Raw genomic sequence first — 27,434 nt, 5'->3', positions numbered from 1 at the left:
TACTGTATTTTTTCGCATCATCATGAAAAGTGTAATTATAGTTATTTGCTGGCCCTGTATTTCCAAGGCTCTGTTTCCACCATGTGCTCACGGCTCATTGCTGCAAGCCAATCTTATCGCGCTTGTTATTTTCCAAGGGCATTGTGGGAGGGTTATGTAAAAGAAAGATGGCAGCTGCCTGTGGTGGAGCACTTGGACGGATCGGCTTGCAGTTTCTCCGGACCCGCGGCGGTATCGCCGGTCCTGTCAGCTCGCTGGTGCCGCGGGTTCCGCTGCAAGGAGCGGGGAGGTCGTATGGAACCGGGGGCGGTTCGGGGTTCCGATCCAAATGGTTTTGGACTCTCCCGGGTCGGAGAGTTAGCGGCAGGGTGTTGGGATGTGCGTTCCTGCTCGGTGGAGGAGGACTGGGATTGTACCACACAGTTAAATCCTGTTTCCACAGTCAATTCGCGCAACAAATGGCACCGCAGGTATGAGAGCGCAACCATATATATATAAGAAAAAATGAAAAAATGTGTTTTATATTTTAAAACAAAAACGCATTGACATTATTCTGCACGATACAATATCGATGTAGCACGTAATTAAAAATGTATTTGTAGCGTTAGCTTAAGAAGATAAGTTGTGTTTTTGAATCTGGATGACAAGAAGTTGCTTATTAATTTAGCTTCGGCAGCATGCTGTATTCAAATAATTTGCTGTTGGTTTAAATTGCTAGTCTTGTATAATGTGACTTGTTTTACTGAGTGTAAAAGTGTTGCTTTATAAGGACATTTGAATGTCAATATTAATTTCTACCGTAGCTACGTGTATAAACAATGCGCGGTGACGCTCGACCATGTGCATACACGGAAGCTGGCGTTTGTTTTTCACAATGATGACGTTGAATCCGAACGCCTGCGTTTGTGCGCGCGTAACACCCTTTTGCTTCGGTCCAGTCTGACACGGGTGACCTGCGGCTGACCTTGTACCAGTATAAGACCTGCCCTTTCTGCAGCAAGGTCCGAGCCTTCCTCGACTACCATGGGCTGCCCTATGACATCGTGGAGGTCAACCCAGTCATGCGGAAAGAAATCCAGTTCTCCCAGTACAGGAAAGTGCCCATCCTGCTGGCGGACGACGGCGAAACATTGGTGAGTACCACTAGCGTCTGGATAAGAAATAAACTGTGCAGGGCTACTGCAGATCCATGTGCATCATTCACCCGAGTACTTTCGCTGTCTAGTTCTGCCCTGTTAGTGTTTTATGGAATGCCAACCAACCTTTTGTTTAAATAATAATTGAGATATACAGTAAAGGTATATGACACCCATTTCATTATAATTCATGTCTATCAGGATATTTATATCAAGGGCAACTACATGTGATTTTAAAGTAATACAAATCCCAGGACTTGCTAAAGTGTTTTTTTTTGTGTGTGTTCCCCACAGCAGCTGAACGACTCGTCTGTGATAAGCAGCGCGATCAAGACGTACATGATATCGAAGTAAGAACATCTAACCTCTGCGTCGATTTCATGTATTTATACCAATCCTTGATCACGCGGTGGACACCAAAGGCTATATCTTGGCAACCGGTTGTTACTGATGAAGGCTTGTTGGCATATTGATGAGCAGCTTTATCAACATGCTGCTGTTCATGGCCTTTGAAGACTAAGTGTAGGTCACGGTGTGTTAGCTACTGTCTCCTTGCTTCATCCTGCAGGGATAAAAACCTGAAGCAGATTCTCTCGTACTACCCTGAGATGAAGTACAAGGACGAGAAAGGGAAGGAGGTGACTGAATACAGCAACAAGTACTGGGTGATGCTGGGGGAGCAGGAAGTGGAAGAGCACTACCCTTCCAAAGAGTCCATGAAGTAAGTCCTTCGAGGGATCCGCGGTGTGTGTCACACCTGCCGTTTCTCATGCCTTCCATCCATCAGGATGAAGTCTGTTGTCTCCGCGGTTGAGGTCAGTTCCTGAGTTTTAAAATCCATTTCGATTCCCATTCCTTGGAAGGAAGGGGGGGTTGGTGTTATAGAGGCGTGATCATGGTCGTGGTTGATCAGCTGCTTTCATTCGAAGCCAAGTGAACGTGTCGCCGCTGTGAGAAGCTCTTCTGTGGAATGCAGATCAGTGAGGTGAAGGGGTTTGGAACTGGAACTCTTAAAAGGAAATGGAGCTGCAATGGAACTCCAGCCCTGGTTGTCTCCATTCCTTGGCACAGGGTCTCAAGAGGGCTGGAATCTAGGTTATAGTAATTAGGAAGGTTTGTGTGTCTTGGGATCGACTTGCCAAGAAGGTTTTTCAAATGGTGGGGCTACTCTAGGACTTGTGACTCCTTTCTTTACTCCTGGTACGCGCGGTTTTGGGTACTTCTTATTCTAGGTTTCCCTGAGTTTGTGATTTCATTTTTGAAGTTGTGAACCATGACGTGAATGGGTTTGTTCAAGTGGAGATGAACAGCTTGACCCTGGAGTACACAGTTTTGATCAACAGGTGTTGGAAACGTGCGCGTGCGTGTATGTATGTGTGTGCTGGCTCGTGTGTGTGCTGGCTCGTGTGTGTGCGCGTGTGTGTGTGTGTGCTGGCTCGTGTGCGTGCGTGCGTGTGTCCTCCCTGTTAATGGTGTTGATGTGCTTCTCTCTCCTCCCATCCCTCTCAGGGAGGAGGTTAGGTGGCGTCGCTGGGTGGATGACTGGCTGGTTCACCTCATCTCCCCCAACGTGTACCGCACCCCGACCGAAGCTCTGGCCTCCTTCGACTACATCGTCCGCGAGGGCAAGTTCGGCTCCTTCGAGGGCTTCTGCGCCAAGTACCTGGGCGCGGCCGCCATGTTCATCATCAGCAAGAGGCTCAAGAGCAGGTACGGGCGGGGGAGCTGGCTGGCTGGCTGGCATATAATGAAGGAAACTAAAGCAGACCCACGTTTCAGGGATTCTATGGGGGACATTAATGTAAAGAAACTGCTTGAAGATGTAGTGTGTCCCTGTTGTGGCTCGGTTTGCTCCAGCACTGACTGCCCACCCTGTGCTGTGCTTCCATTCCCAGACACGAGCTGCAGAGCGACGTCAGGCAGGACCTGTACAAGGCCGTGAACGACTGGGTCACAGCCATTGGCAAGAAGAGGCAGTTCATGGGAGGCACTCGACCCAACCTCGCTGACCTGGTAGGAACATCTCTGTGCGAAACCCCTAGAAACAGCACTGGAGTCCAGAAAAACAAAAGGATCTGGCCGTATTCAGCAACAACCATTGTTGAAACCCTTTCATGCTTGAAATACTGAAGGTTTTGGACACACTCATATATATTGAAAATGTTCCCCGTGTCCCTCCCCAGGCGGTGTATGGGGTGCTGCGTGTGATGGAGGGACTGCAGGCCTTCGATGACATGATGGCCCACACCAGCGTGCAGCCCTGGTACGAGCACATGGAGAGAGCGATCAAGCAGCACCAGGGGAAGCACTAGTGACCCGACCCGAGGCTTACAGAACAGAGGAGGGCATGAAACAGATGCCTGAATCACCTCTGTGTTCCACACCTGGAGCACTGGGAGCTGCAATGGCTACACCTTCACCCATTCCAGGTTTTACTTCGAGCTTGGTTAGCCACGTTGTATAGGTAACAAGCACAGACGAGTCTTATTAAACTCTCATAGTAAAACCTGGAGTGGATCCAGCTGCTATGCAGTCTCCTAACCTCCTCTGTTCTAGAAACCTGGCTGCCCCCTCATCCATCTCCCAAACAGAACCCCAGATTCTCATTATCTTCCTGAAGACCCCAGCCTTAGATTTGGTGTGGGTCAAGATCCTTTCTCTTGTTTAAACTTAAGACCATGCCAGACCCTACAATGAAGGACACAAACTGTTCACAGTATCGATTGTGTATTATTGGTAATCCTACAGTTTCAGTAGTAATTTGCACGGGACATGTTTTAAGAATGGTAAATATTGAGCAAGCTGTGTTTTCAATTAAATTATAAGATGCAGTGTGTCTGCCATCCTGTAGGGGGAGCTGTTGGACCGATACTGCATTGTTCTCTTTTCTAAACTGTAGGGATTGTAATACTGTGATATATTGAGAGTGATCATATACAGAGAGTCTCTAATGAACATTTCAGATTTTTTTTTTTTTTTTGTCTGTAAATGTATACAGGCTTGTTCTCCCTGACAATGTGCAGCAGCTCTTCAATATACAGAAACCTATTCCAGGATCTTCAGACTAACAGGACTCCGCGCTGCCCTCCGCTACCGCAGTCATTTCTGTTACACACCATGGTTATCCATGGTAGCGGTCATAGTGTAGTTCTGAGCTTCAGGGGTATATATTTGAATAACTTATTGAGCTGAAGAGAGCGCTTTTTTTTTTTTTTTTTGTATTGGCTTCAGACGTTTAATCAGATTTTCGTAGCTTATACTTATACCCATGCAGAACATTAAGGAGTGTATACAGAAAACGCAGGTGTGCGCAAGTCCTCCGAGATTTATAGCTATCGTTAGTTAATTAACGAGGTTTGATCTAGGATCCCCTGGGATTACACCAACAGCCTGTTTTTAAAGGTATTCACGGGATTACCGTGGCGATGGGGGTTTCGTCCACTGCTGTGAAATGCTGTAAGAAAATCCAGCTGTGGCTGATCAGGGCAGCCCTTTAGACCTGGAAGCAGGTCATGTTGTCTGTCAATGAAGTTTAATAACAGTACAGGAGGACCTAACTGTACTGTGCAAGTGGAAATTGCACGCCCCTGTAATAACGATCTCCTCGTGGTCAGAGAACAGTGAATGCTGCTGGAAGTCAATATCTAAATCCTTGATTAAAAATCCAGCTAAGGAACCTTTAGAAGCGTATTGCCGCCTCAGCCAGACTGCCTTGTTTATACGTGTGGATAGATTTCCTGGAGCAGTGATCATGTTCAGGGGGCCGGGGGTGGGTGATCTGTATTTGTAAGTCTTCCTCGGGGGGGGGTGAAATATCACGTTTATTTAAAAGCACTTAATTGTTAATATTCTGCAATCTATAAATACTGTAAAGTGACTTTCTAAAAAAAAAAAAATGTTGCAGCGCTGGCTGTGTAAGGATGCTAGGAGCAGACCCTGAATAAAGATGAATAAAGTCTATTTGCTTGTTGTGTCTTTATTATTAGTTCTTAATTTTTAGTTCGCTGTTGAGATCCTGGGTTTCGATTTATCCAAGTTATTTAAATAGCTGATTATTTCATGGTGTCTCTGAGTTTCTATGACAATCTGAAAAGCTCAAGATGTAAATTAATCTGCAGAATTCAAAACGTTGCCTTATTACTCAAACTGTCTTTGCCTAGCAAATGTGCAAAACCGGAGAATGAAATCTGAAGGGCACAGTAATGTTGAACTGCAGAGTCTGACGCTGTTCATGATAAACAGACACCAGACAGACATATTGTACAACTCAACGTGGTTGTGACATCAGCACCAGCTGAGCTGTGGCACCTTAGGGGTTAACGTCAGTGCCAGTTTCGGATAGTGTTGTCAAGCGCCTGTCAGCAACAACAGCCAACACGTACCACCGCTTCAAACCACTAAAACCAGTAGACTTGTTTGGCTTGGATGCCAAGGTAACACAGGGTAGCTCACGGTTGCCACCGGCAACAGTAAAATAGAATATCCTAGGTCAGACCTTCTCCCCCAATCAGAAGCCGACAGAGCAGTTAAATAGATTTGAACGGGCCAATGAGGTGCGAACAAGGAGCGTGCCGGAAGCAAGGGCTGCAAAGCGAACAGCAGGAGAAGGGAGGTTGAAATTAGTTTTGTTTATTTTTTCGCATGGTAAGAAATGTTTTTTTTTGGTTTTGTTGAGCGTGTCATGACATAGTTGTTCTGTAATCGGTGCTATCAATGTGCTGCATTTGTCATTTTAAACGTATAAATAATAGTACACACAGTATCGGTACTGTTTGCAGAAATGAACACGACATAGACATTTTCGTTGGTGTTTGTTTAATTTAACATTTAAATTGATGAATGGTTGTACACGGACATGCAGTTGTAGACGGTAGGCAACGTTGTGGTACTTGTGACAGATTGGCTATTACAATAAGGTTACGAACGGTGTTCAATTACACGAATTACATGCATCAAATTCGTATTCACAGTAATTAGGTTCATGCGATACAAAAAAAAAAGTCAGATTCTGATATCGATAGATATTTAAACAAACCATTATTGGAATATGCAGCCAATTCTGGACTTAAGTTATTTATAATTCGATACGTGTTACAATTATGTTTACAGATTTTGCTAAAAGTATGGAGAAATACGAAGTTTTAGTTGTTTTTTTTCTTTGCGGGTTTTTGCTTTACGTCAGCGGTGACCCCGATTAATAAAATGGATTATTATAAGTGTAAACACTGGCTTCGAGATGGAGGGGATTCTAATGCAGAACGTTGCATTGAAGCTCGTGTTACGGAAGCTAAAAACGACCTCTGGGGAATGTAAACAAACTGAAGTGCAAACAAGGTGTGCGTTCTGGTAAAGCGATGCAGATAAATTCTGTACATTCAAACTATTGTGATGCGCTGCAGCTGAACAGCGGACTTTACACGGTGTGATACCTGGGTACTGTGTAAATATACAGGGTGTCTTCCCCATCGAAGCTGATTTGAGTCTCGGTGCATTAGGAACAGATTTTCATCAATTGCTAAGTTTGCAAAATCTATTAAAATGCAAGGGTGGGGAAAGAGCATTATTATTAGTTAGCAATAGGGGGGGATAAAAGTGACAAAAGCTTAGTAAACCCTCCCCCCCCCCACTATATTTTCTTCTCAGAGAAGAGCGATGAAGACCCGTGCCTCGTCCCCCCCTCTGCATGTCCACGTGGACGAGAGCACGCCTGTGCATGTTCACGTGAAGAAGAGCCAGAGGACTTCACCGTCCAAGGCTGCTCAGGTCAGTATCGTCATCTACAGCAGTGGTTCTCAAACTGGGGTCTCCCTAAAACTCCCGTCCGTGGTGAGAGAAGGCTGTGGTCTCTCTTCACTGCAGTACAGTTTTTCTGGTGTGTAATTTGCCTTTTTCAGGTGGGAACCTCTGATCTACAGTATGGGGTGTATGATTCAGAACTGGAAACCTCAGTAAGGATGTAGTTACAGATGAGTCTTAGAATGGCGTTGTCTTTCGGAGTACCTCTCCAAGTTTCATTAAGCATCTGACCTTCTGATCTCCCTAATGTATGCGACATGTTGTATTTTAAGATGAAGATCCGGGAGGCAAAGCTGAAAAAAGAGACCGGGAATCTCCGAGCGACGGCCAAAGTAAAAACACGAATCCCGTGGATCCCTCCCGGAAAGGCTTCTGTCCGGGATGCTGCCTACAACTGGGAGGTGGGTACTGTGCAGTCCAGTCCCTTTTAAAATGCAGTGTTGTCATTTCATGCCCCAGCCTCCCAATGTGTTTGTAGAGAGATGCTTTTGAAAAAGCCAGGTGAAATCGCTAGGTGTTTAGGTGCTTCCGATTTCAGAACCGGGTTGGCACACAGACCAGGAGTGGAAGGGCCTGCTTTGGCCGCCCTTGCTTTCGTGCTCGGATTTCCGCAGCTCCGTGCTAACGTTGTTCTCGTGGTGCCGCCCCACAGGGGCCGACGCACCGCCTGGAGATCACGCCGGTGAATGACGATCCCGCTCCCTCGGCTCTCCGCCTGTCCGACCTCTCCACTGACGAGGAGGACGCCGTGCACGGGCGCATGCAGCAGTACGAGAAGAAGATCGACAGCCTGATGAACCAAGTGGGCAGCCTCAAGAGCCAGGTGAGCCGTGCACTGACTGCCAGAACGATGCCAGGGCTGGACAGAGAACCCCGGAGCGGAGCGGTGCCTCTCCTGCACCCCCGTTTAGCCTGTGAGGGTCCCGCAGGGTGGTAACGCTTTGCCTCTTGTGTGAAGGTGGAGCTGCGCAAAAAGGAGCAGCTGCTGGAGAAGCGAGGGGAGCAGCTGACAGCCTCAAAGCGCGTGATCGAGGAGCAGGAGGAGGAGCTGGCAGAGGTGGAGAGGGAGAACAGCATGCTGAGGCAGAGCATCGAGAAGATGAGAGTGGAGACAGACTACTCCAGGTACCGGACTCCACTGGTGTAAGAGAACCGTTGAGCGCCACAGGGATGGAAAGAAGACTCCCGTTGCACAGCTGTTTCACCCATTCCAGGTTTTACTAGGAGCTTGATTAGCCACGGTGTGTAGCTCACAAGTGTGTCTTATTAAACTCGTAGCAAAACCAGGAATGGATCAAACTGCTATGCAGTGGGAGCCTCGTTTCCGTCCCTGTATTGAGAATATAGATTGGGACTACATTAGGTACACCATTAGAGGAAGTGCAGGATTTGCAAGATAGCTGATTGAATTGGATTCAGATACAAACCTGATCAAATCAACCCCTAAGTGAAGTTGTTGACGGCTCTGTGTGTGTGTGTTCCCAGGCTGGAGAAGGAGCACCTCCTGTATGAGAAGGACGCTCTTCTGAAGAAGCTGGTGGAAACCGAGATGGATGGAGCTGCAGCATCCAAGCAGGTCTCGGCGCTCCGGGAGACCATCGGCGCCCTGAAGAGCGTGAGTGCATCCCGACTGCATTCAAGTCCCAGGTTGCAACAGAAGCAGCTGTCTTTATTCATAGTTAACCCACACCATGCATTCTCCACGCCACAGGAGAGTGCATAGCAGTTTGATCCATTCCTGGTTTTACTAGGAGTTTAATAAGACATACCTGAGCAATTGGATGGAGATAAGACTCCTGTTGCAAGCACTGATTCCCGGTTTTACTAGGAGCGCGATGAGCTCCAGTGTGTCTTGGTAACAAGCTCAGGTGTGTCTCATTAAACTCGTAGTGAAACCTGGAATGCATCAAACTGCTATGGGAGTCTTATTTCCATCCCTGGTGTGTTGCCCAGCCCTGCAGTCTGGCTCGGTTTGTAACTGTGAGATCCTGTGTCATTGCCCAGGAGAAGCGAATGTCCGGCTCCGAGGTGAACCTGATCGCCAGGCAGAAGGAGCTACTTGTGCAGAAGCTGGAAACCTTCGAAACCACGAACCGGACCCTGCGCCACCTCCTGAGAGAGCAGCACAGCCGCGAGGTAGGAGTGCGACAGAACCCAGAACCAGAGCCTGCGCCAGGGCTGGGATTTCCTCTGGGGTCCTCTGGGACTGTATCCATTATCTGCTCGAATTGCAGTTCCAATGCTGTTGTGTTCAATTCCAATGGGTTACAATCCTGCTGCATTCATTACAATTATAATTACCATTGCAGTACAAAGTAACACAAACAAATACACACATTAGCATGTTAACTATAAATAACAAAGTAATGATCACAGGTACAAATACAGAAACGTACTATAGAACTTTGAAAACACAAGAATAATGATCGAATTTGTCTCACTCTCAAGTTTTTTTTACCTACTATTACTGCCTCTCTTATGTTTTGACCGTCAGCGGAACCCATAAAACTGATGAGGGCGTTGGTCTAAAGACTGCCTTCCGATCTGAGCAAATCCTAAAGAAACATTTGAGTCTGGCAAGAAAAACGTTTCAAGTCTTCTGGACTGAGAAGTTTGGTTTAGTTTAACACTGCTGGTGTTGCGACGCTTCAAACTGTATTCTGTCGCTCTGTTTATTAACTTGTGGTTTGCAGACAGATGCAATGAGGCTGGCTGAGCAGAGGGAAGTGCTTCTGAAGAAACTGACCGGGTATGAGGCAGAAAACACTGTGAGTATCCCGTGCAGGGCTGGGTGCTGACATGCGAGGAGAGAAACCGGGCCGTCATGAAGCTAATACCAGACTAATAGCTGTTTTTTTTTACCAGCAGATGTTGTATTTTTTTTTTCCAGAGTCTGCTGATGAAACTGCAGGAGAGGGAGCAGGAGGTTGATCAGCTTCTTATTCAGGTGGAGACTGAAAAGGTAACAAAGAGTCCGCCGTTGTGGAAAATCTCTTCCGAGTTAAGAAATGGTACAGATTGCGATCAGCACTCCGAACCAATCGATAGCGAAGCTGAGCAGGGTCATTTAATAGTTGTGCTTTCTTCCCCCTGCAGGAGAACGCAAGGACTGCAGGAGAGCTCTCCAAAACCCTGGAGACAACCCGCGCTCACTTGCAAGGGCAGCTCCGCAACAAAGAGTCCGAGAACAACCGACTGAATGTCCAGATCAGGGTAAATATGCCACCTTCTATCCACCCGGAGAGCTGAGGTCACACAAACTCGTTACACCTGTAACCTGACAAGAAGCCGTAACTGAACACAGGGTTGCGGAAGGCTAATGGTTCGGGGGGGAGGGGTGGTGGGTTTTGTATCGTCTCCGAGACCCCTCGTTTCCTCTCTCCTCCCACAGAACCTGGAGCGGACGATGGCCCAGCAGCGCGGGGAGATGGACCACCTGCAGGAGCAGCAGAAGGAGCTGAAGAGACGCGTAGAGGGGGACAAGGAGGCCCTGAAGAGAGCCACGCGCGCCCAGAAACAGCGGGCTGACCGCAGCGAGGACACCGCGGGCCAGCTCAGCGCTCAGCTCCTGGAGAAGGTGAGCGAAGCACAGCAGGCTCCTTCAGATCAGTCCCCGTCAGATGAGGGCAGCAGAACGCCGTTGTGGTTTTCCAGGTTCTCTGTCTTCATAGTCCTGTGCTGGCTGAGACCCCCAGTTTGGTAACCCTACCCCCCCACTCCCTGCGTGTGTCTCTTGTGTCTGCAGGAGACCCAGCTGGCGGACGCCCTGTCTGCAGCAGAGAGCTGGAGGAGCCGTCAAAGCCAGGCGCTGAAGGACAGGAATCAGATGGAGATCGAGATCACCGTCATGAACAAGTGAGGGCTGGTCCAGCACGGCTGTTACAATTCCGGTTTGAGAGAGATGATGGTGAAACGTACTTGTGTGTTGAATTGACAGCGATGCTGCTGTGCTCGGGCCCTGCATTTCATTCAGTGTGCTCGCTCTCTCTCTCTCTCTCTCTCTCCTCTCCTTCTCCGCAGTCGAGTTACACACCTGACAGAGCAGCTGCGCAGCTCGGAGGACAAGGCGCGAGCCGAGAGGGACGAGCTGCTGGACAGACTGCACCGGCTCACCTCCGAGAACACCTCCTGCAAGCTGGAAAACGAGAGGCTCAGGGTGGGTGCGTGGGAATGGCCAGTAAGGGCACTGTGCACCAGTGAATCGAATTGCACACAGTCCTGTTACTTTTTAAATATCTTTCAGTCAGCTTTTGGCTATGTCTAGCGTGCTGGGAATATCCACAGTCCATATCCATGTTAGAACAAGGACTTGCAGATTGCAGATGTAAAGGAATGTTTGTTTTCCTCTTCAGGCTAACGTGTCCACTATTGAGGACAAGTTGACCCTCTCCCAGTCTGAGGTCCAGCAGCTGAAGGCATCGGTCAAGCAGTACGGGAGTCTAGTGGACAGCTACAAATCCCAGGTGAGTCACTGGGGGTGGGGGGTATTGATTTGTATTGGAGTTTAGTTAGCTGGCTGATGATGGGTCAAAAAGGCTTGTTTTTTAAAGTTAAATACATGCACCCTAACCTCTCCTCTCCTCTCCGCAGGTGTTGAAGACTCGCTCAGAGGCGGACGAGTACTCCCTGAAGCTGGAGCTGGCAGAGGAGGAGGGCCAGCAGATCCGCGAGGAGCTGAACAAGGAGATCGATCTGGTGAGGAGGCAGCTGCAGGGCCGCATGTCAGAGCTGGAACCCCTGCCCGAGCTGCTCAAACTGACCGAGCTCAAGCTGCAGGAGTCCCAGGAGCAGGTCCAGAGCTGCGACAGGAGGGCTGCCGAGCAGAGCAGCGCGCTCACGGAACTCCGGGTCAAGGTGAGGGGGGAGCGCTTCAGAAACTCAACCAGAGCCCCCTGGGCAGGGCTCAACCCCAGTGCTGACCAGGAACAAAGAAGAGAAAAAAGCCTCCATTCGCTTCCTGATCCCTGGTTCAGGAGAGTAAATAAAGACAGCTGATCCGGACTGGTTTATAATCTGTGGATTTTGATTTCTTATGATGAGGAGGATTATTAACTGGTGTGTGTGTGTGTGTGTGTGTGTGTGTGTACACTTCTACCTCTGATAAATGAGGTAGAAGCGTGTTGATAAAGAGGGGTTTGCTGTCTTTTTCCTCGGTGCTGCAGGTGGAGCAGCAGGGGAGCCTGGTGGAGAGTGTCCGAGAGAAGAACCTCTCCCTGCTTGAGGAGAACAAGCAGCTGCAGCAGAGAGTGGAGAGCCTGGAGAGGTCAGACATTGCTTTGAGGGAGGGAGGGAGGATTTTAATGATCTAAACAGCGGTGAATCTAAACACAGCCGCTCTATGACTCTGTATTAATCCAGATGGGGTTTTATTAACATTCTGCGAAAAAAAAAAGCAGAAGATTTTTTTTTTTTTTAACCTTTTCAATGTGTTGTGAGTGTTCGTAACCCCTCTCCCTCCCCCGTACAGGAAGCTGGAGGAAGCGAACCTTCAGAACAGAGACCTGGTCCAGGTGATCGCCAAGCGAGAGGAGAGCATCCACCAGAACCAGCTGCGTCTGGAGGAGAAGACACGGGAGTGCAGTGCCATGGCACGACAGCTAGAGGCAGCCATCGACGATGCCAAGCACCAGGTGAGGACACAGTACTGACCCGGGAAACACTGCTGTCATTAAACACTGTCCTGGGGGCATGGCTCTGGAGTCCTGTTCTGAGGAAGAGGGTTCCACTGTGAAATGTTTTTATATATAGACATATATATGCACAGCGAACTCATTCACCATATCTGCTCTGTTGTAAGTGATGCCCTGATGCAGAAGTGTCCTTGAACCCTGGGTTGTTCTGTGTGTTCTCTGTGGACCAGGTGGATCAGAACAGAGACAGGGCAGTGTCCAAGGAGCGGGCGACCCAGGCAAAGGTTCTGGACCTGGAGACTCAGCTGAGCCGGACCAAAACCGAGCTGAACCAGCATCGCAGGTCCAAAGAGGATGTAAGGAGACCCTGTTTATTCTATAAGCGAATACCTTGTGGGTCTGGGGTGTCTTTCATTGTAGAAGAGAGGCTTTTTTAACATTAGAACCCTGTGCTCTCTACTCGGTGTAACATCTTTACACAGGATAGGAAGTGTTGGCACTGTGGTGGATTTGCTAGACCTTGCAGACAGCATCTTCTTTTTTTTAACTCTGGTTTGTTAGAAATTCAGTTCCATTCTAGCCTGGGTTGATATAGAGGGCAGTTCGGATGCCTTTCTGGTGGTCTTGCGTCGGGGTGCCCAGAGTGTGTTTGACTGTTTGTTTGTTTGTTTGTTTGTTTGTTTGTTTCTGCCGTTGTTGTTCCTCAGGCGGATCGTCGGTTCCAGAGTCGTCTGCAGGATCTGCGTGATCGTCTGGAGCAGTCAGAGAGCACCAATCGCAGCCTGCAGAACTACGTGCATTTCCTCAAGGCTTCCTACGCCAACGTCTTCGGGGATTCAGCGCTGACCTCGTCCACCCTCCGCCCGCCCTCCCCGATCTGAGGGGCTACCCTGCCTCCTGCAGCTCTCTCGGGGGGTGGGGGGGGGGATGCGCCCTTCCCCAAAATCACTGAGGGAATCCAGCCATCCATATATATTGTGCTTGTCTTGTAATATCATTTTAGCGTGGCACTCCCACTTAATTTAATTCAACACAAAGAATGCCGAAGAAATAAAAGCAGTGTGAAAATGAAATCAACTGAAATTATCTTAAGATAAAAAAATAAAAAAATTGGCAGCAATTTACCAACCGTGCTATCTGATGAACCTCAAATGAGCCCCGTTTTAATACCGTTAATATAAATCACCTGGGGCTTCCATGCTGCATTGTGTTTATGTGCTCGAGGGGGTCAAAGGTTCAAGTTTCTTGTGTGTTGTACAAATATCGGATTTGTGCCTATGTTTGTTTGTGTGTATTTTTTATATAAATATATATTGTACATAAATTGACAATTATTTGTAAAAAAAAAAAAAAAAAAAAAAAAATTCATGACTGTTGACATTGCTAAATAAATCCTCTCCTTTTTAACTGCTGCTGTCTCCTTGCAACCCCTGTGATTTACTTTTCTCTAAACAAAAGACAGACGTCATTTAAGAAAATGCCTGCATTTTAAGAATTCAGTTTTTTAGGTAGTTTTTTTAAAAGTGTATGAATCAGGAAAATTCTTAGATAAATTCAAATAAATAATCACAATATGAAGTGTTATGCATTTAAATCTAGACGGAAAACCTAAATGACATGCGTACCAGGTGTTTCTATAGAGACCACTAAAACCTTCCCAGTTTGAGCTCTGGACGTCTGTTACTGGCTCTTATCTTAGAATCCAAATTACATACACCCCTTGTTCAAACACGCCTGGCTGGGGAAGTTTTGGAAGCTCGCTTGGGTATATGCTATGCAGGCAGGGCCGGCAGGATTTGAATTTTTGCAGAATCATGTGTTCTATTTAGAATAAGGAAGCATGCAAATAATACCAAGTGTATTCCAAAAACGATTCCATCAAACAGCAGGGATCCTGCAACCAGAATGCAAGCGCTCTACTATTTTTCCACAAGGGGGCGCCAGATCTTTATTTAAAAACACTCTGTGTAACAATAACCCGGAAAGGGAAGTGGAGTTTCATTCGTTGGTACAGTGTCAATGCTGGAGACTGTGATATTGGATAGTCTGCGGTGTGTGGAGTGACTTCTGCACCGTATCTTTAGAGTTTCCCGTTTGGTGTTCACGAATTTAAACGATGCCTGCCGAGAGTTTGCGTTGGGATACACTCGAAGCCCTGAAGAACTCCAGCAAAGGGAAACTGAAATACAACACAGACTGGCTGGAAAAGGGCGAGGTAGAGTGAAAACTCTGTAACATGCACGTTGAACTGTCTGTATGCAGGTTACAGATCTTTAGAGCGGCTGTATTTTGTGGTCATCACTTTTATAACGCGTTGTTATTAAGTTTCAGTTTAGTCTAGACTGTGTGTGTGTGTGTGTGTGTGTGTGTGTGTGTGTGTGTGTGTGTGTGTGTTCCAAATAAAAAAATAAAATTAAACATAAACCCAACCCAAACGACATACATTCTGTCATATTGTTTTTAAGTGACTTTCCCAACCAATAAGCCATGCAGGCAGCCAGACAGGGTGACCAGGCTCTGATGAGAGAGATGACAGGGTGACCAGGCTCTGATGAGAGAGGTGACCGGGTGACCAGGCTCTGATGAGAGAGATGACCGGGTGACCAGGCTCTGATGAGAGAGGTGACCGGGTGACCAGGCTCTGATGAGAGAGATGACCGGGTGACCGGGCTATGATGAGAGAGATGACAGGGTGACCAGGCTCTGATGAGAGAGATGACCGGGTGACCAGGCTCTGATGAGAGAGATGACCGGGTGACCAGGCTCTGATGAGAGAGGTGACCGGATGACCAGGCTCTGATGAGAGAGGTGACCGGGTGACCAGGCTCTGATGAGAGAGATGACCGGGTGACCAGGCTCCGATGAGAGAGATGACCGGGTGACCAGGCTCCGATGAGAGAGATGACCGGGTGACCAGGCTCCGATGAGAGAGATGACCGGGTGACCAGGCTCCGATGAGAGAGATGACCGGGTGACCAGGCTCCGATGAGAGAGATGACCGGGTGACCAGGCTCTGATGAGAGCGATGACAGAGATGACAGGGTGACCAGGCTCTGATGAGAGAGGTGACTGGGTGACCAGGCTCTGATGAGAGAGGTGACTGGGTGACCAGGCTCTGATGACAGAGGTGACAGGGTGACCAGGCTCTGATGAGAGAGGTGACTGGGTTACCAGGCTCTGATGAGAGAGGTGACTGGGTGACCAGGCTCTGATGACAGAGATGACAGGGTGACCAGGCTCTGATGAGAGAGGTGACTGGGTTACCAGGCTCTGATGAGAGAGGTGACTGGGTGACCAGGCTCTGATGAGAGAGGTGACTGGGTGACCAGGCTCTGATGACAGAGATGACAGGGTGACCAGGCTCTGATGAGAGAGGTGACTGGGTGACCAGGCTCTGATGAGAGAGGTGACTGGGTGACCAGGCTCTGATGACAGAGATGACAGGGTGACCAGGCTCTGATGAGAGAGGTGACTGGGTGACCAGGCTCTGATGAGAGAGATGACCGGGTGACCAGGCTCTGATGAGAGAGATGTTTTACCGCGTCCTCGGTTTAGCTCTGATGACAGTGTTTGATCCTTTGTCTTTGCAGGGTGTATTGGAGAGTGTGAACACGACCCCCTGCCTCTCTGCATGGGTCCTCCGGCAGCTGAGTTCTCGATCGCCCCAGAAAGCAGCCCCCTCCAGCCCTGTCTCTGTGACCGGGCTCTCCGCAGAGCCCTCCGCACCGGCCCGGGACCCCTCCCCTCCAGCAGAGCCCCGAGGCGCGATCGAGTGGGAGGAGGTGCAGGTGAGCGAGGGTCCCGTCTCTCACTCCTGTTCTCACACGACCTTGCCCACAGCAATCCAGCAGCAGCCTGTCTTAACTCACTTCAGTTCAGCAAGGCTGAGGAACCCTGCTGTTTAGTTTTTGTGTTTTGGTGTTTGTATATACAGGGTGATTAGAAGGTGAGTTTACCACATCAACGCACCGTACCATTGATGTGGTGAACTGACTTTCTAATCGCCCTGTGTATAAAATAAATACATAAACAGAGAGACAGAGAATTCTTAAAAAATAACGAGTTACTGCACTGAGTTTTACTTTTTTCGACACAGCTGAAGAAAGACTTTTGTCTGAAATGTACTTGTGCATCCAAAAACAAGATTTATATTTATTTTCATGTTTGTACACTACAGTTATACCTCCTTTCAAACATATATATATATAAATAAAGCAGGGGTGGCAATAAGACTCCCATTGCATAGCAGTTTGATCCATTCCTGGTTTTACTAGGTTGTCATGTGGGAGATTCACGCAGTTCCTGGTTACTCCCTGAGCGCTCTGGCTCTGACTCTCTCTTCTCTGGCTTTGACTCTCTCTTCCCTGGCTCTGGCTCTGGCTCTGACTCTCTCTTCCCTGGCTCTGGCTCTGGCTCTGACTCTCTCTTCCCTGGCTCTGGCTCTGGCTCTGACTCTCTCTTCCCTGGCTCTGGCTCTGGCTCTGGCTCTGACTCTCTCTTCTCTGGCTCTGACTCTCTCTTCCCTGGCTCTGACTCTCTCTTCTCTGGCTCTGACTCTCTCTTCTCTGGCTCTGACACTCTCTGTTCCCTGGCTCTGGCTGTGGCTCTGACTCTGTCTTCTCTGGCTCTGACTCTCTCTTCCCTGGCTCTGGCTCTGACTCTGTCTTCTGTGGCTCTGACTCTGTGCTTTGCAGGGCGATGCTGTGGAGAACACTCAGAAGGACCCCGACCCCTCCATCTTCCTGCTGTCTGCACGGGCCACGCAGGTGGAGGGCTGCATCCGGGTCTGTGAGAAGAACCACCGGGAAAAGGCACAGGTAAGGAGGAAGTACTCTGAGGATCAAGGCAGGCAGCAGACCAGGGTTCAATCCCAGTTACAATTACAGCAGAATCGTAGTTACAAATATGCTGCAGTAATTACAATTCTAATGACACAAACGAAGCAACGTCAACAGCTCCACACAGTATCATGATCACTCTGTTTATTCTAAAGAACCGCGGCAGCCCTCGCAGCTACAAATACAGACACATGCTATAGAACGGTTTTATCGAACAAATGGGGTCGCCCAAAGTGGTTGTAAATACGGTCCAGTTAGTGATTTATTTGTCATGCAATCATTGTTCTTGTAATCGATCAGTTGCACAGTATAATTACAACTGCAGTCGATCAATTAATTTATGAATTGCAAAGTTACAGTTAGAATGGAGCCCAGGTCTGGCTGGCATATTATACTTACAGGACATGTCCTGCCCTGAGGATCTGAGGCTCTAAACAGCGGCCAGTCCTCAGGTTTGTACATTTTAGCAACATGCAGCCCCTCCCACGCACACACCTTCTACACATCTCAGCACGACACCAAAGGTGGACTATTCATATCTTTCCACCATCCCTACAGTATCTAAATGCACCTCGTAGAGGCCTGACTGTGTGGTGTGCCTGTATGCTTACTGAGCGAGTCTCTGTTTGCCTGTCTGTGCGCAGGAGCTGCTGAGGCAGAGGCTGGAGCTGCAGGAGGAGATGGTGGGGGCGATGGCCAGCCGGGAGTCGGAGCAGCTCAAGAGATTCGAGGAGCTCATGGAGCTGAAACGAAGGCAGGAGTACCAGAGCGTGCGAGACATGCTGGAGCGCAGGTAAAACCAGCCCAGGAGGGGTAGAAACCACAGGATAGCTCAGCCGCTAATCCTCCATTCATCACAGCACGGACACACCTGAGTGTGTGTGTACTGTACAAGAACTTAAAAGATTTTATTGCAATTTAAAAAAAAAAAAAAAACTGTGTCTGCAGTGACCATTGCACCTTTTACAATAGTTTTTTGTTTTGTTGACTACAGTTCCCAGGAGGCTCTGGGGCGTCAGGAAAAGCTGAAGGAGGAGCATCGCCACAGAATGAAGGTATCAGAACTCCCCTCCCCCTCTATCCGTCACTGTAATGAACACACTAAAACTAGCGTGGCATGGAAGAAATCTCTCTTGTCATTAAAAATGAATACAGATCTATGCAGGGCACAGGTTTGGTATAGAGTGTTTGATACGGAAGCATTTTCTTTAGCAGCGCCACAACCTTCAAGATTGTGGTGATCAGTGACCATGAGGTCACTGAAGTTGTCCATTTCTAGTGTCTCATAGGTAGAGTGATCTTAACTTGAGAGTCGAGACAAAGACTTCATAACGCTAAGTATGCATTGTGTGTGTGCCTGTGAGTGTGAGAGAGAGAGAGATGTGCCACTCCATAAGTCTGTCCCTCTCTCCTAGATCCAGAACCTGAAGCTGAGAGAGGCGGAGCTCCAGCGCCTGCGGGAGGCGGAGTTAGAACGCCAGCGGCAGGTGGAAGGGCGGGACAGGCTGCGCCGGCTCAATTCTGTCCAGGAGGAGGTGCTGCAGCTCAACACGCTCATCGACCCCAACTCTGTCCAGGCCTCCCTCGACCTGACCGGGTACAGCGTGCGCGGGAACCAGCTCTGCGGCCACGTCTCCGAGATCATCCGCACCACTGCAGAGGTCAGAGCTGACCACAGGCTCTGGGGGGTTACTGAAAGGGTGGTTTAGAACATTCCCCAGCGTTATGGTGTGTTTGCTTTTGAATAATGAAGTGTTCTCAATGCATCGATTTTATTACCCGGTATTCGATTTAGGAAATTGATCGCTGATTGCTCCTCCAGTAAACTCCCTTCGATTTCGTCCCTCCCTCTCTCTCTACTCTCAGGGAGAGTTCCCGAGCGCGGAGGACATGGCGAGGGCAGAAGGGGCACTGCAGGAAATGCGCACGATGATCGGCATCATGCGGCAGGACATCGAGGCGGCCCTGGAGAAGAAGAGGAGGGACCTAGCGGAGGAGGAGGAGAAGAGGAAGCAGCTAGAGCTTCAGAGGCAGCAGGAGGTGAAGCCTCAGACCACAGCGCCCCCTGCTGAGCAGAAAGGGAAGCAGAGGAAAGCAGGTGACTGGGAGAGAGATAAGACTCCCGTTTTGCATAGCAGTTTGATCCGTTCCTGTTTTTACTATGAGTTTAACAAGACACACCACAGCTTGTTACCTATACACTGCGGCTAATCAAGCTCATGGTAAAACCTGGAATGGGTTAAAATTGTTAAAATAAACCAGCTAAATTCTTTTTTACAATTATTTATTTTTTTTTTCAAAATTGATTTATTTTCATCTGCAGTAAATGATCCTATAGGTAAAATGCATTTGTTGAAGCGTATCCACTTTTTGTGCTGGGAATCCAAGTTGAATACAAAGTTTCTTTGTCCAGGGCTGCAGACCTCGGCTGAGGAGAGCACTCTGAAGTGGTACAAGGAGCTGCAGGAACTATCCAGGCAGTGTGCCGCATCCTTCGAGGAGCTCAACAGCAGCAAGGACATGCAGGTGCACGTGTGTGTGTGTGTGTGTGAGAGAGAGAGGAATAACGCGTGACGTGTGGGGATGCAGTAGAAATCTGCCTTTGAAACATCCCTGCTACTGTGTTACTTTTATTGCACCATCTAATGTCCGTGTTCTGTTCCCATTTCTCTGCCCCTCTTGTCCTTGTGTGTAACATTGTTGATTGATACACTTTACAGCACATCTCTGTTATGGTTTGCACCTATTGATTTCTTTCCCCTCTTTGGCAGTCTTACTCGTTAATTTTTTACTGACTCTTGGAATAGAGCACTGAACAATGCTTTTACTGAAATTGATAGACCGGCGAATGACAGAGTTTAAAAAAAAACAAATTCCTTTTCGGAGGCTTGGTGATCCGTTGATTAAAGAAAGGGGCTTGTTACTAAGCGACTCCAGGTTCAATCCCGGCTCAGCCACTGACTCACCGCGTGTGACCCTGAGCGAGTCACTGAACCTCCTTGTGCTCCGTCCTGCAGATGAGACGTAAAACAAACGAGGTTCTATTGGAAGTGACTCTGCAGCCTCCTGCTAAATAATAAGTAATTTGCATGAGAAGATGGGCTGCTCTGTAGAGATGAAAGCTGCACAGTGATGGGGAGAGCAGCGAGTTGATTTCAGAGCCTCTCGTTCCTTCTGCACCTGTTAACGAACGCGTTCTGATTTCCCGATTCTCTGCAGACCAAGAAGCTCCGCATGGAGCTGCAGAAGGCTGCCTCGATTCCAGTCAGCCAGATCTCCAGCATCTCAGGTCAGCGTGCTTAGAGACTTCTCTATCTGTCTGTAAGGCATTTACACCCTTCTTCAGCTTTCAATGTCACACGCGTGTTTTTAAAAGAGCTGTGAAACAGTAAAGTTATAAGTGTTAAAAGCAGTCAGGATGTTAACATTTAAAAGAACAATGCCAGGTACGTTATTTAAACAGTTGTAGCAACACGTGGGGACGTGTAACGCTATATTTTTCAGAACCCCGCTACTCACTCTAAGTACTGACATCCGCTGAGTGTGTATCTTTATTAATATTTAATATTGCCTCTGGATTTTAGCACCGCTTCTTAGAGGCTTGTCAAGCTGTTTGCACAAGTCTGGGAGTCATCCTTTGCCATTGACAGCCTTCTATCCAAAAAAAAAAGCATGCAGCGGGAGTCTTATTTGCATCCCTGACTTTCCCGAGCGTTTGCTTAAACAGGATACCTCCCCCCCTCCCCCATCGAGCGCTGCTTCCCGTCATTAAGCATTCCTCTCTCGGTGATGTTCGCCTTGCAGGCTCGAAGCTGAGGGAGATCTTTGACAAGATTGACGTCCTGCTGTCCTGTAAGAGCGTCCAGTCGGCGGGGCGTCCCGTCTCCGCCAGTCAGCACCCCCAGGGGCTGGACTTCGTCAGCTACAAACTGGCAGAGAAGTTTGTGGTGAGTGTCCGAGGCCGGGACAGCACTGATGAGTGATACAGAGACACACAGGAGCATCTTAGAGTGGGGCCGTGTGTTTCTCAGAGGTCGTGTGCCCTCGTTTGTTCTGAGGTTTTGGTTGCTGTGTGGTGTACTGTGTGTTTAGATGTATTATTACCCAACTGAAAGGATCTGCAGTTATGCCAGGTTTATTTTGACGTGTGTAAAAGGAGGCCTTTAACATCATGGCTGGTTGCCTACAACCAGGAACTGACCTCACTGTCCGTCCGTCTTTTGTGTCGTTCGTCCCCGTCCCCCCAGAAACAAGGAGAGGAGGAGGTTGCTTCCCACCACGAGGCGGCCTTCCCCATTGCAGTTGTTGCCTCTGGAATCTGGGAGCGCCATCCCAAGGTGGGGGACCTCATTCTGGCTCACCTACACAAGAAGTGCCCCTACTCCGTGCCCTGCTACCCCCCGATGAAGGAGGGCACCTCCATCGAGGACTACCAAAGGTAAGGCCAGCACCAAACAGCGGGCAGGGCTGGGGAGAGAACACTGGGAGTGATATTTTAACGCAGTGCTTACCAAGGGTTTAAAAAACACCTCTTGCCAGCTTTATTACAAAACAAACCAATACATAAATATCTGATATTTATAAACAGCAATAAAATACCTGTCAGTGCCTGCTTTTGAACGTTGGGCTGCCACACCTAGCCTTGTTTTTCAGCTCATCTGCTGTTTCTGCTGCCCTCTGCACTAGTGTACTGGATGTGTGGACAGTGTGGTTTTGAGCCACTAAAAACTAGCTTGGGTAATTACAAGGTTATGGGTGTGGCTTGTGGGTTTACATGAGATGAATGTTAACGTTATATATTTGAGAATATGTTTGTGTTATAAGATTGCATGCATGTTTAAAGTTTTAGAAAGGGAAAAAAGCTTGTGTAGGCTGGGAGACCGCTGCTGCGTGTGTAAGCTGCTGACCTGGCTGCTCCCACAGGATTCTGGGGTATCGCGTGGATGACATCGGGGTGGAAGCTCAGGACAGCTTCCTGAAGAGGATGTCCGGGATGATCCGGCTCTACGCCGCCATCATACAGCTACGGTGGCCCTACGGCAACAAACAAGCGGTAGGGACCAGGGTCTGGGAGGGGAATGTGAAATTCCACTGGCCACCTGCAAAGTGAATCAGGCGATAGAAACTATATATCTAATTCGGAGAAGTCCTACTGTAAGTGACTCTGCAGCAGCAGCTGATGCATAGTTCACCCCCGAGTCCCTGTAAGTCACATCTCCTAAATGACTGACTAATAATAATTATTATTATTAGTCTTATTAGCCAGCTTATCCAGTAGCTGGTAGCACCGTTCTTCATCACATTGAGAATAACAGAATGGGTGTGCTTGAATGCGTTAACATCGTGACTTCTCCAATCCCTCCTCCCCACCACAGGCAGACCCCCACGGGCTGAACCACGGCTGGCGCTGGCTGGCACAGATGCTGAACATGGAGCCCCTGGCTGACATCACAGCGACTCTGCTCTTCGATTTCTTGGAGGTAAAGAGAGCGAGGAGGAGGAGGAGGGGGGAGGGAGCTGTGTATTAGACTCTCTCTCTCTCTTAAGATTCTGACAGATTGCTTGTGTTTCTGCTCCCCCAGGTTTGCGGGAACGCTCTGATGAAACAGTATCAGGGACAGTTTTGGAAGCTGATTCTGATGATTAAGGAAGAGTACTTCCCCAGGTACTGAATAATAAACTGAACGATCTCTCTCTTCGAAGCGGGGATCGTCACTCGGTGTAGGGATGGAGATTAGACTCCCATTGCAGAGCCGTTTGATCCATTCCTGGTTTTACTATGAGTTTGATAACACACACCTGAGCTTGTTACCTGTCGCTGATCAAGCTTGTAGTAAAACCTGGAATGGGTGAAACTGCTCTGCAATAGGAGTCTTGTTTCCATCCCTGTAGTGTATTTCCTTATTTTTTTGCACAGACTGCAGTATAGCTTTTCCCCCTCCACAAAGCAAAGGTTTTCCAGCTCCCTGTGTTGCAGGAATAAGGGACTCCACCTGAGCCCCACACTCACGTTCAGCTTCTCAAACTGTAGCTGCAAACCATTACTTCAGCTTTCATCTGTGATAATCTTAATCAGGTGCTCCCTATGGATGGAGGCTTTACCTGGCTGTGCTCTTTACTGTTGACCCTTCCTGATCTGATCAGTACACACAGAGATATTAGTAGGTTCTCTGATTCTCTCTTTGGAATGCATCATATCCCACCAGGTTTGGCCCCTGCATCTCTGCAGGGTAATTGTATTTGGGATGAGCTGACGTTGACTTGTTTTCCTGGTCTGTAGGATCGAAGCGGTCACCACTACCGGACAGATGGGATCAGTGATGCGACTGAAGCAGTTTCTTGAGGTACAGTAAGCGCGGGCCGATTCATCACGTTTGCAACAGTAAAAACGATCCCGTTTGTGCAGGATATTAATTGATCCCTAGAAAACACGAAGAGGAGGTTACTGCTGCTGTTGCTGATGGGTTGGGATCAATTCCTGGTTTCGATCCCAATTCCTTTTTAAAATCAATTCCAGTTCTTTCAAATGAATTGATATTTTAGAGACAGAATAATTGGTGTGATTGTTCAGCTGCTTTCATTCAAAGCCAATTTAATTGACTAAATTGCACCTCGTGATGTATTTGTGCTGCAGACCCAATGTGAAGCGCCTTAACAAGCAATATAGAAAGCCCGGTTTTTATTATTATTTAAACTGTTATATGTTGTTCTTTTTTTGTATGTTTCTGAGTGTTATTTTATTTACGTAAATAACATTTCAAACGTGATCAGAGTAAAAAAAGGGGGACGTTATTTAATTCCAATAGTCCTCATCTCTGAATTTCTTGTTGCTTCGTTTTGTATCTCAGGACTGCCTCAAACGTCGTGAAATTCCTGTACCGAAGGGCCATCTGAGTTCATCGTTCTGGAGGTCCTGAGCGGGGTGCTGTGGGGGCGTTTGGGCAGGAAGCTCTTGACTGGAAACATCTGGGATCTGCAGCTGTGGTGCTGACGTTACCGAATCTGAAACCGCTTTTGGGATCTAGAAAAGAAAAAAAAATAGCAACTAGGTGATCTCAATGCAGCAGCACTGGGCAAATCTAGTATGAAATCGTCCCATTGCGAAATCATGACGTAGAAGTAATTGTCTTTTGTTATTCTTTGTACTTTATACCTTAGACTTACAGCTCGGAACAGGGTGCCAAGCCGAAGCATGATCTCATAGCCGTGCAACACTGCTTGTGATCTGTGTGCATCTGTAGAGCCTGTTCTTTAAAACAGAGATTCCGATTACACATGCAAACCAGTAACTTGATCATTTTGTAGGGATGGAGATAAGACTCCCATTGCATAGCAGTTTCGCCCATTTCCAGGTTTTACTGCGAGCTTGATTAGCCACAGTGTACAGGTAACAAGCTCAGGTGTGTCTGATTAAACTCATAGGAAAACCAGGAATGGATCACGCTGCTATGCAATGGGAGTCTTATTTCCGTCACTGGATAAACATGTTTCTTTTTTCTTCACGATGTCACGTTTGCCCAAAGCTGTGATTGTGTTTTAATGATCGCATTGCAGGGGCTTCCCTAGAAGCAGCGTATTCTGTTAAAGAACAACTCCTTTTTTTTTTTTTTAACAAAGAAATATCACAGCTCTCTTAACAAATATATTCTTCTTTTTAGGTTTTGTATAGCTTGTTCTGTCTCACACCTCACATCCTGGTGATTTTATTAAAAATGTTAAACCCATGCTCCATGGAGCTCTCAAACATGTCGTCTTCTCTCGGAGCAAAGCTGGTGCACTACAGTGTGTAATCATAAACCTGCCCTTGGTGCAAGAAACGCTAATATAGAACAGTGGGGGCAGTGTTGCAGGGGGGACAGGTTATTGGTTACACTCTGGTGTACCAGCTGTACTTAGAACTAAGCCATGTTTGAGAGCTCTATGGAGATCCTATGGGTGCTATTGAAAAATGAAACAGAAAACGAGACACAATGTTTCTAAACAAGAAGAATACCTTAGTTAAGGTAATTGCGATGTTTCAAACTCGTTCCAGGTTTAATGGTTTTTACCCACAGCCCTGGAGCAGGTGTGGCTCATCACTGTAGTGAATGAGGAGCACACTGCCAGCGGCTTTCCTCAGACACAGGGGCATGTCCAGTAACAGCAAGTGGAGCTCTCTGCTTCCCTGACTGGGAGTCTTGGGTGAATCTTGCATTGCATGTGTTATTTGAATCTCTTTTTAATATGGTATTATAAAGGTGGTTGTGCCAGTGGTTATAGTCTGCTATGCTCAGTGGATTTAGAAGCAAAACTTGAACATACCTGTAGTTACAGGGAAGTATATAAAAATGTATAAGCTACTTTTCTGTGTAGCCCTGTCTATTACATTTTTTAAAAATCTTTTGCTTTTTGTGAAATGGCGCTCTATTATAAATGTTTGCGATTTTATTTCTGGGTTTAAGTACCTAAGAGGAAGTTTAATGCATATGTCCTCTCTCATTGGTTAAAAAATTGCCTATTTTAAGATGATTTTGATGTTTTGATATTTTAAGTTTCAGAACTGTAGAAACACAACGGAATGGCCGTACTCTGCAATGTCGTTTTATTTTTTTGAGTTTTTTTTAAAAACTTCAGTTCCTTTTATTTTATTTAACTGTATAAGGTGTACCTGTTAAGGTGTGTGTGTGTATATAGATTATTATTTGAATGTGAATTAGGGGCATGGTGGTTTTCTCTTGGACTTCACCACCTCTCCCCTTTCACCCTTTTGATTCGCTGAATCGTGGTTGTTCAGGAACAACACTCTGGGATCTAAGGGTTAAACCCGCCCTCTGAAACACATCAGTGAACTGAGACTCTGCACTGAATTCATGAAGGGGCAGCCAATTCAGCTCAGCCTGGTGCTGCCATTCCAGGCTCTTAGTGCTGGCACATTTAACAGCTCTGTAGCAACACCTGAGTCAGCAAATTGCAGTGCGTTGTCAAATGGGTGTGCTGGCTGGGATATTAAAAAAAAAAAAAAGAGCAAGGAGATCCGCAGTGCTGCAGGAATGCAGGAGGCGACGTGATCCGTGCAGAGATTATACAAAGAATCCGGGGAGCGTGCCTCATCTACATCAGATATATATAACTGCTGTTTTACATAATAGAAGTGTCTGGGACCCTCTCAGCAACCCCCCCAAGGTTCCCCGGACCACAGTTTGAGAACCGCGGCTCTAGAGAGTCTAGACGACGGGGGAGGGTTAGGAGGGGGCACCATCTGTGTTTTAAATCCGGAATGACACATAACTGTCTGGCTGGTTTCACAGACGCTGATTCACGCTAATCCTGGACTACCTAGTGTTAATTTAGGTAAGGTAGTCCGTGATCTGGGTTTGTGAAACCAGCCGTCAGCAGTATGTGAGAGTGTTTTGAAACCGTCCTGTACTGCCGTTATGTACAGACCCCTGATTCATTCAGGGACGTGGTACTGTACTCTACAGAAACAGTATTACCTGACCGAGTGATTGACTTCTGCATGAATGTAATTCACTTGCTCTGCGAACGGGCTTGTGTGTGGAAAACAAACAAAAAAAAACCTGTTAATAATGTACGTATTTTAATAAGGTGGTTATTAATGTGAAATATGAAATGTGTCCGATATAAACGCATATGTTATTGTAAAAGCTGGTGTATGCAAATGGTGTAAATAAAACCTGAGCAGTGTATCTGTAGAAGCATGTGTTTGTTTCTTGTTAATGAAAGCATTGCCTGTTTTTGTGTGTGTGTGTGTATAATCTTATATCATTTGAGAACTGTAAAAACTCAGGAATATGAAGAGCTAATACTCCGTGGGCTTCACTGAATTCTTGAGCCAGCAGTGAGGATTAAACAACAAAAGAGCTGTTTAATTGACTAATTATGTAGAAAAACTCTAATGTCATTTCAGTGGAAATGTTTGTGAAATAATGGTTCATGTTTTTTGTTTTTATTATTACCTACTCTATGATTTGGTAGTTTTTATAGTTGTGGGTGACTGGTAATGTACTAATTACTAGAACATATAAAATAAGAAT

The 27,434-nt window shown here is 47.3% G+C and overlaps 3 protein-coding genes across 4 annotated transcripts; all 3 read left to right on the top strand.

Annotated features, from left to right (window-relative positions):
• Positions 1-86: 86 nt before the first annotated feature.
• Positions 87-5,096, top strand: LOC117396741 (prostaglandin E synthase 2-like). Its single transcript, XM_033994892.3, has 7 exons — positions 87-470; positions 939-1,133; positions 1,431-1,486; positions 1,705-1,857; positions 2,646-2,846; positions 3,032-3,149; positions 3,320-5,096. The coding sequence occupies exons 1-7, from the start codon at positions 168-170 to the stop codon at positions 3,446-3,448; spliced, it is 1,155 nt and encodes a 384-aa protein (XP_033850783.3). The 5' UTR covers positions 87-167; the 3' UTR covers positions 3,449-5,096.
• Positions 5,097-5,663: 567 nt separating this feature from the next.
• Positions 5,664-13,974, top strand: LOC117396766 (outer dense fiber protein 2-like). Of its 2 annotated transcripts, none has more exons than XM_059005456.1 (19): positions 5,664-5,780; positions 6,780-6,899; positions 7,205-7,333; positions 7,585-7,755; positions 7,891-8,075; positions 8,418-8,547; positions 8,937-9,068; positions 9,626-9,700; positions 9,823-9,894; positions 10,029-10,145; positions 10,324-10,509; positions 10,678-10,787; positions 10,953-11,088; positions 11,285-11,395; positions 11,523-11,786; positions 12,095-12,195; positions 12,400-12,562; positions 12,793-12,918; positions 13,270-13,974. In XM_059005456.1, exons 1-19 carry the CDS (start codon positions 5,778-5,780, stop codon positions 13,441-13,443), a joined length of 2,505 nt encoding a protein of 834 aa, XP_058861439.1. In that variant the 5' UTR covers positions 5,664-5,777; the 3' UTR covers positions 13,444-13,974. The 2 variants fall into 2 exon arrangements, with proteins under 2 accessions (XP_058861439.1, XP_033850839.3); XM_033994948.3 differs by having other exon boundaries at positions 5,665-5,780; positions 7,891-8,057.
• A 584-nt stretch (positions 13,975-14,558) lies between these two features.
• On the top strand, positions 14,559-27,084 carry LOC117973945 (mRNA export factor GLE1-like). Its single transcript, XM_059005338.1, has 16 exons — positions 14,559-14,777; positions 16,153-16,350; positions 17,257-17,379; positions 18,045-18,193; positions 18,395-18,455; positions 18,816-19,061; positions 19,267-19,498; positions 19,814-19,926; positions 20,620-20,689; positions 21,205-21,347; positions 21,648-21,838; positions 22,324-22,453; positions 22,776-22,880; positions 22,983-23,065; positions 23,681-23,744; positions 24,249-27,084. Exons 1-16 carry the CDS (start codon positions 14,679-14,681, stop codon positions 24,315-24,317), a joined length of 2,076 nt encoding a protein of 691 aa, XP_058861321.1. The 5' UTR covers positions 14,559-14,678; the 3' UTR covers positions 24,318-27,084.
• The last annotated feature ends 350 nt before the right edge of the window (positions 27,085-27,434 follow it).

Source organism: Acipenser ruthenus, chromosome 31 (assembly GCF_902713425.1).
Source record: "Acipenser ruthenus chromosome 31, fAciRut3.2 maternal haplotype, whole genome shotgun sequence".
In the NCBI taxonomy this organism is placed as follows: Eukaryota; Metazoa; Chordata; class Actinopteri; order Acipenseriformes; family Acipenseridae; genus Acipenser; species Acipenser ruthenus.
The sequence above is the reverse complement of the archived record's forward strand: the minus strand, read 5'-3'. Positions and strand labels throughout refer to the sequence as shown.

Coding starts and splice junctions, on each gene's coding strand:
- LOC117396741 (XM_033994892.3), top strand. CDS start 168: ATGGCAGCTGCCTGTGGTGGAGCACTTGGACGGATCGGCTTGCAGTTT. Junction 471..938: donor CGCAACAAATGGCACCGCAG/GTATGAGAGCGC, acceptor GCTTCGGTCCAG/TCTGACACGGGTGACCTGCG. Junction 2,847..3,031: donor AGCAAGAGGCTCAAGAGCAG/GTACGGGCGGGG, acceptor TTCCATTCCCAG/ACACGAGCTGCAGAGCGACG.
- LOC117396766 (XM_059005456.1), top strand. Junction 9,701..9,822: donor GGTATGAGGCAGAAAACACT/GTGAGTATCCCG, acceptor TTTTTTTTCCAG/AGTCTGCTGATGAAACTGCA. Junction 10,788..10,952: donor GAGATCACCGTCATGAACAA/GTGAGGGCTGGT, acceptor CCTTCTCCGCAG/TCGAGTTACACACCTGACAG.
- LOC117973945 (XM_059005338.1), top strand. CDS start 14,679: ATGCCTGCCGAGAGTTTGCGTTGGGATACACTCGAAGCCCTGAAGAAC. Junction 17,380..18,044: donor ACCACCGGGAAAAGGCACAG/GTAAGGAGGAAG, acceptor GTCTGTGCGCAG/GAGCTGCTGAGGCAGAGGCT. Junction 20,690..21,204: donor CCAGATCTCCAGCATCTCAG/GTCAGCGTGCTT, acceptor TTCGCCTTGCAG/GCTCGAAGCTGAGGGAGATC.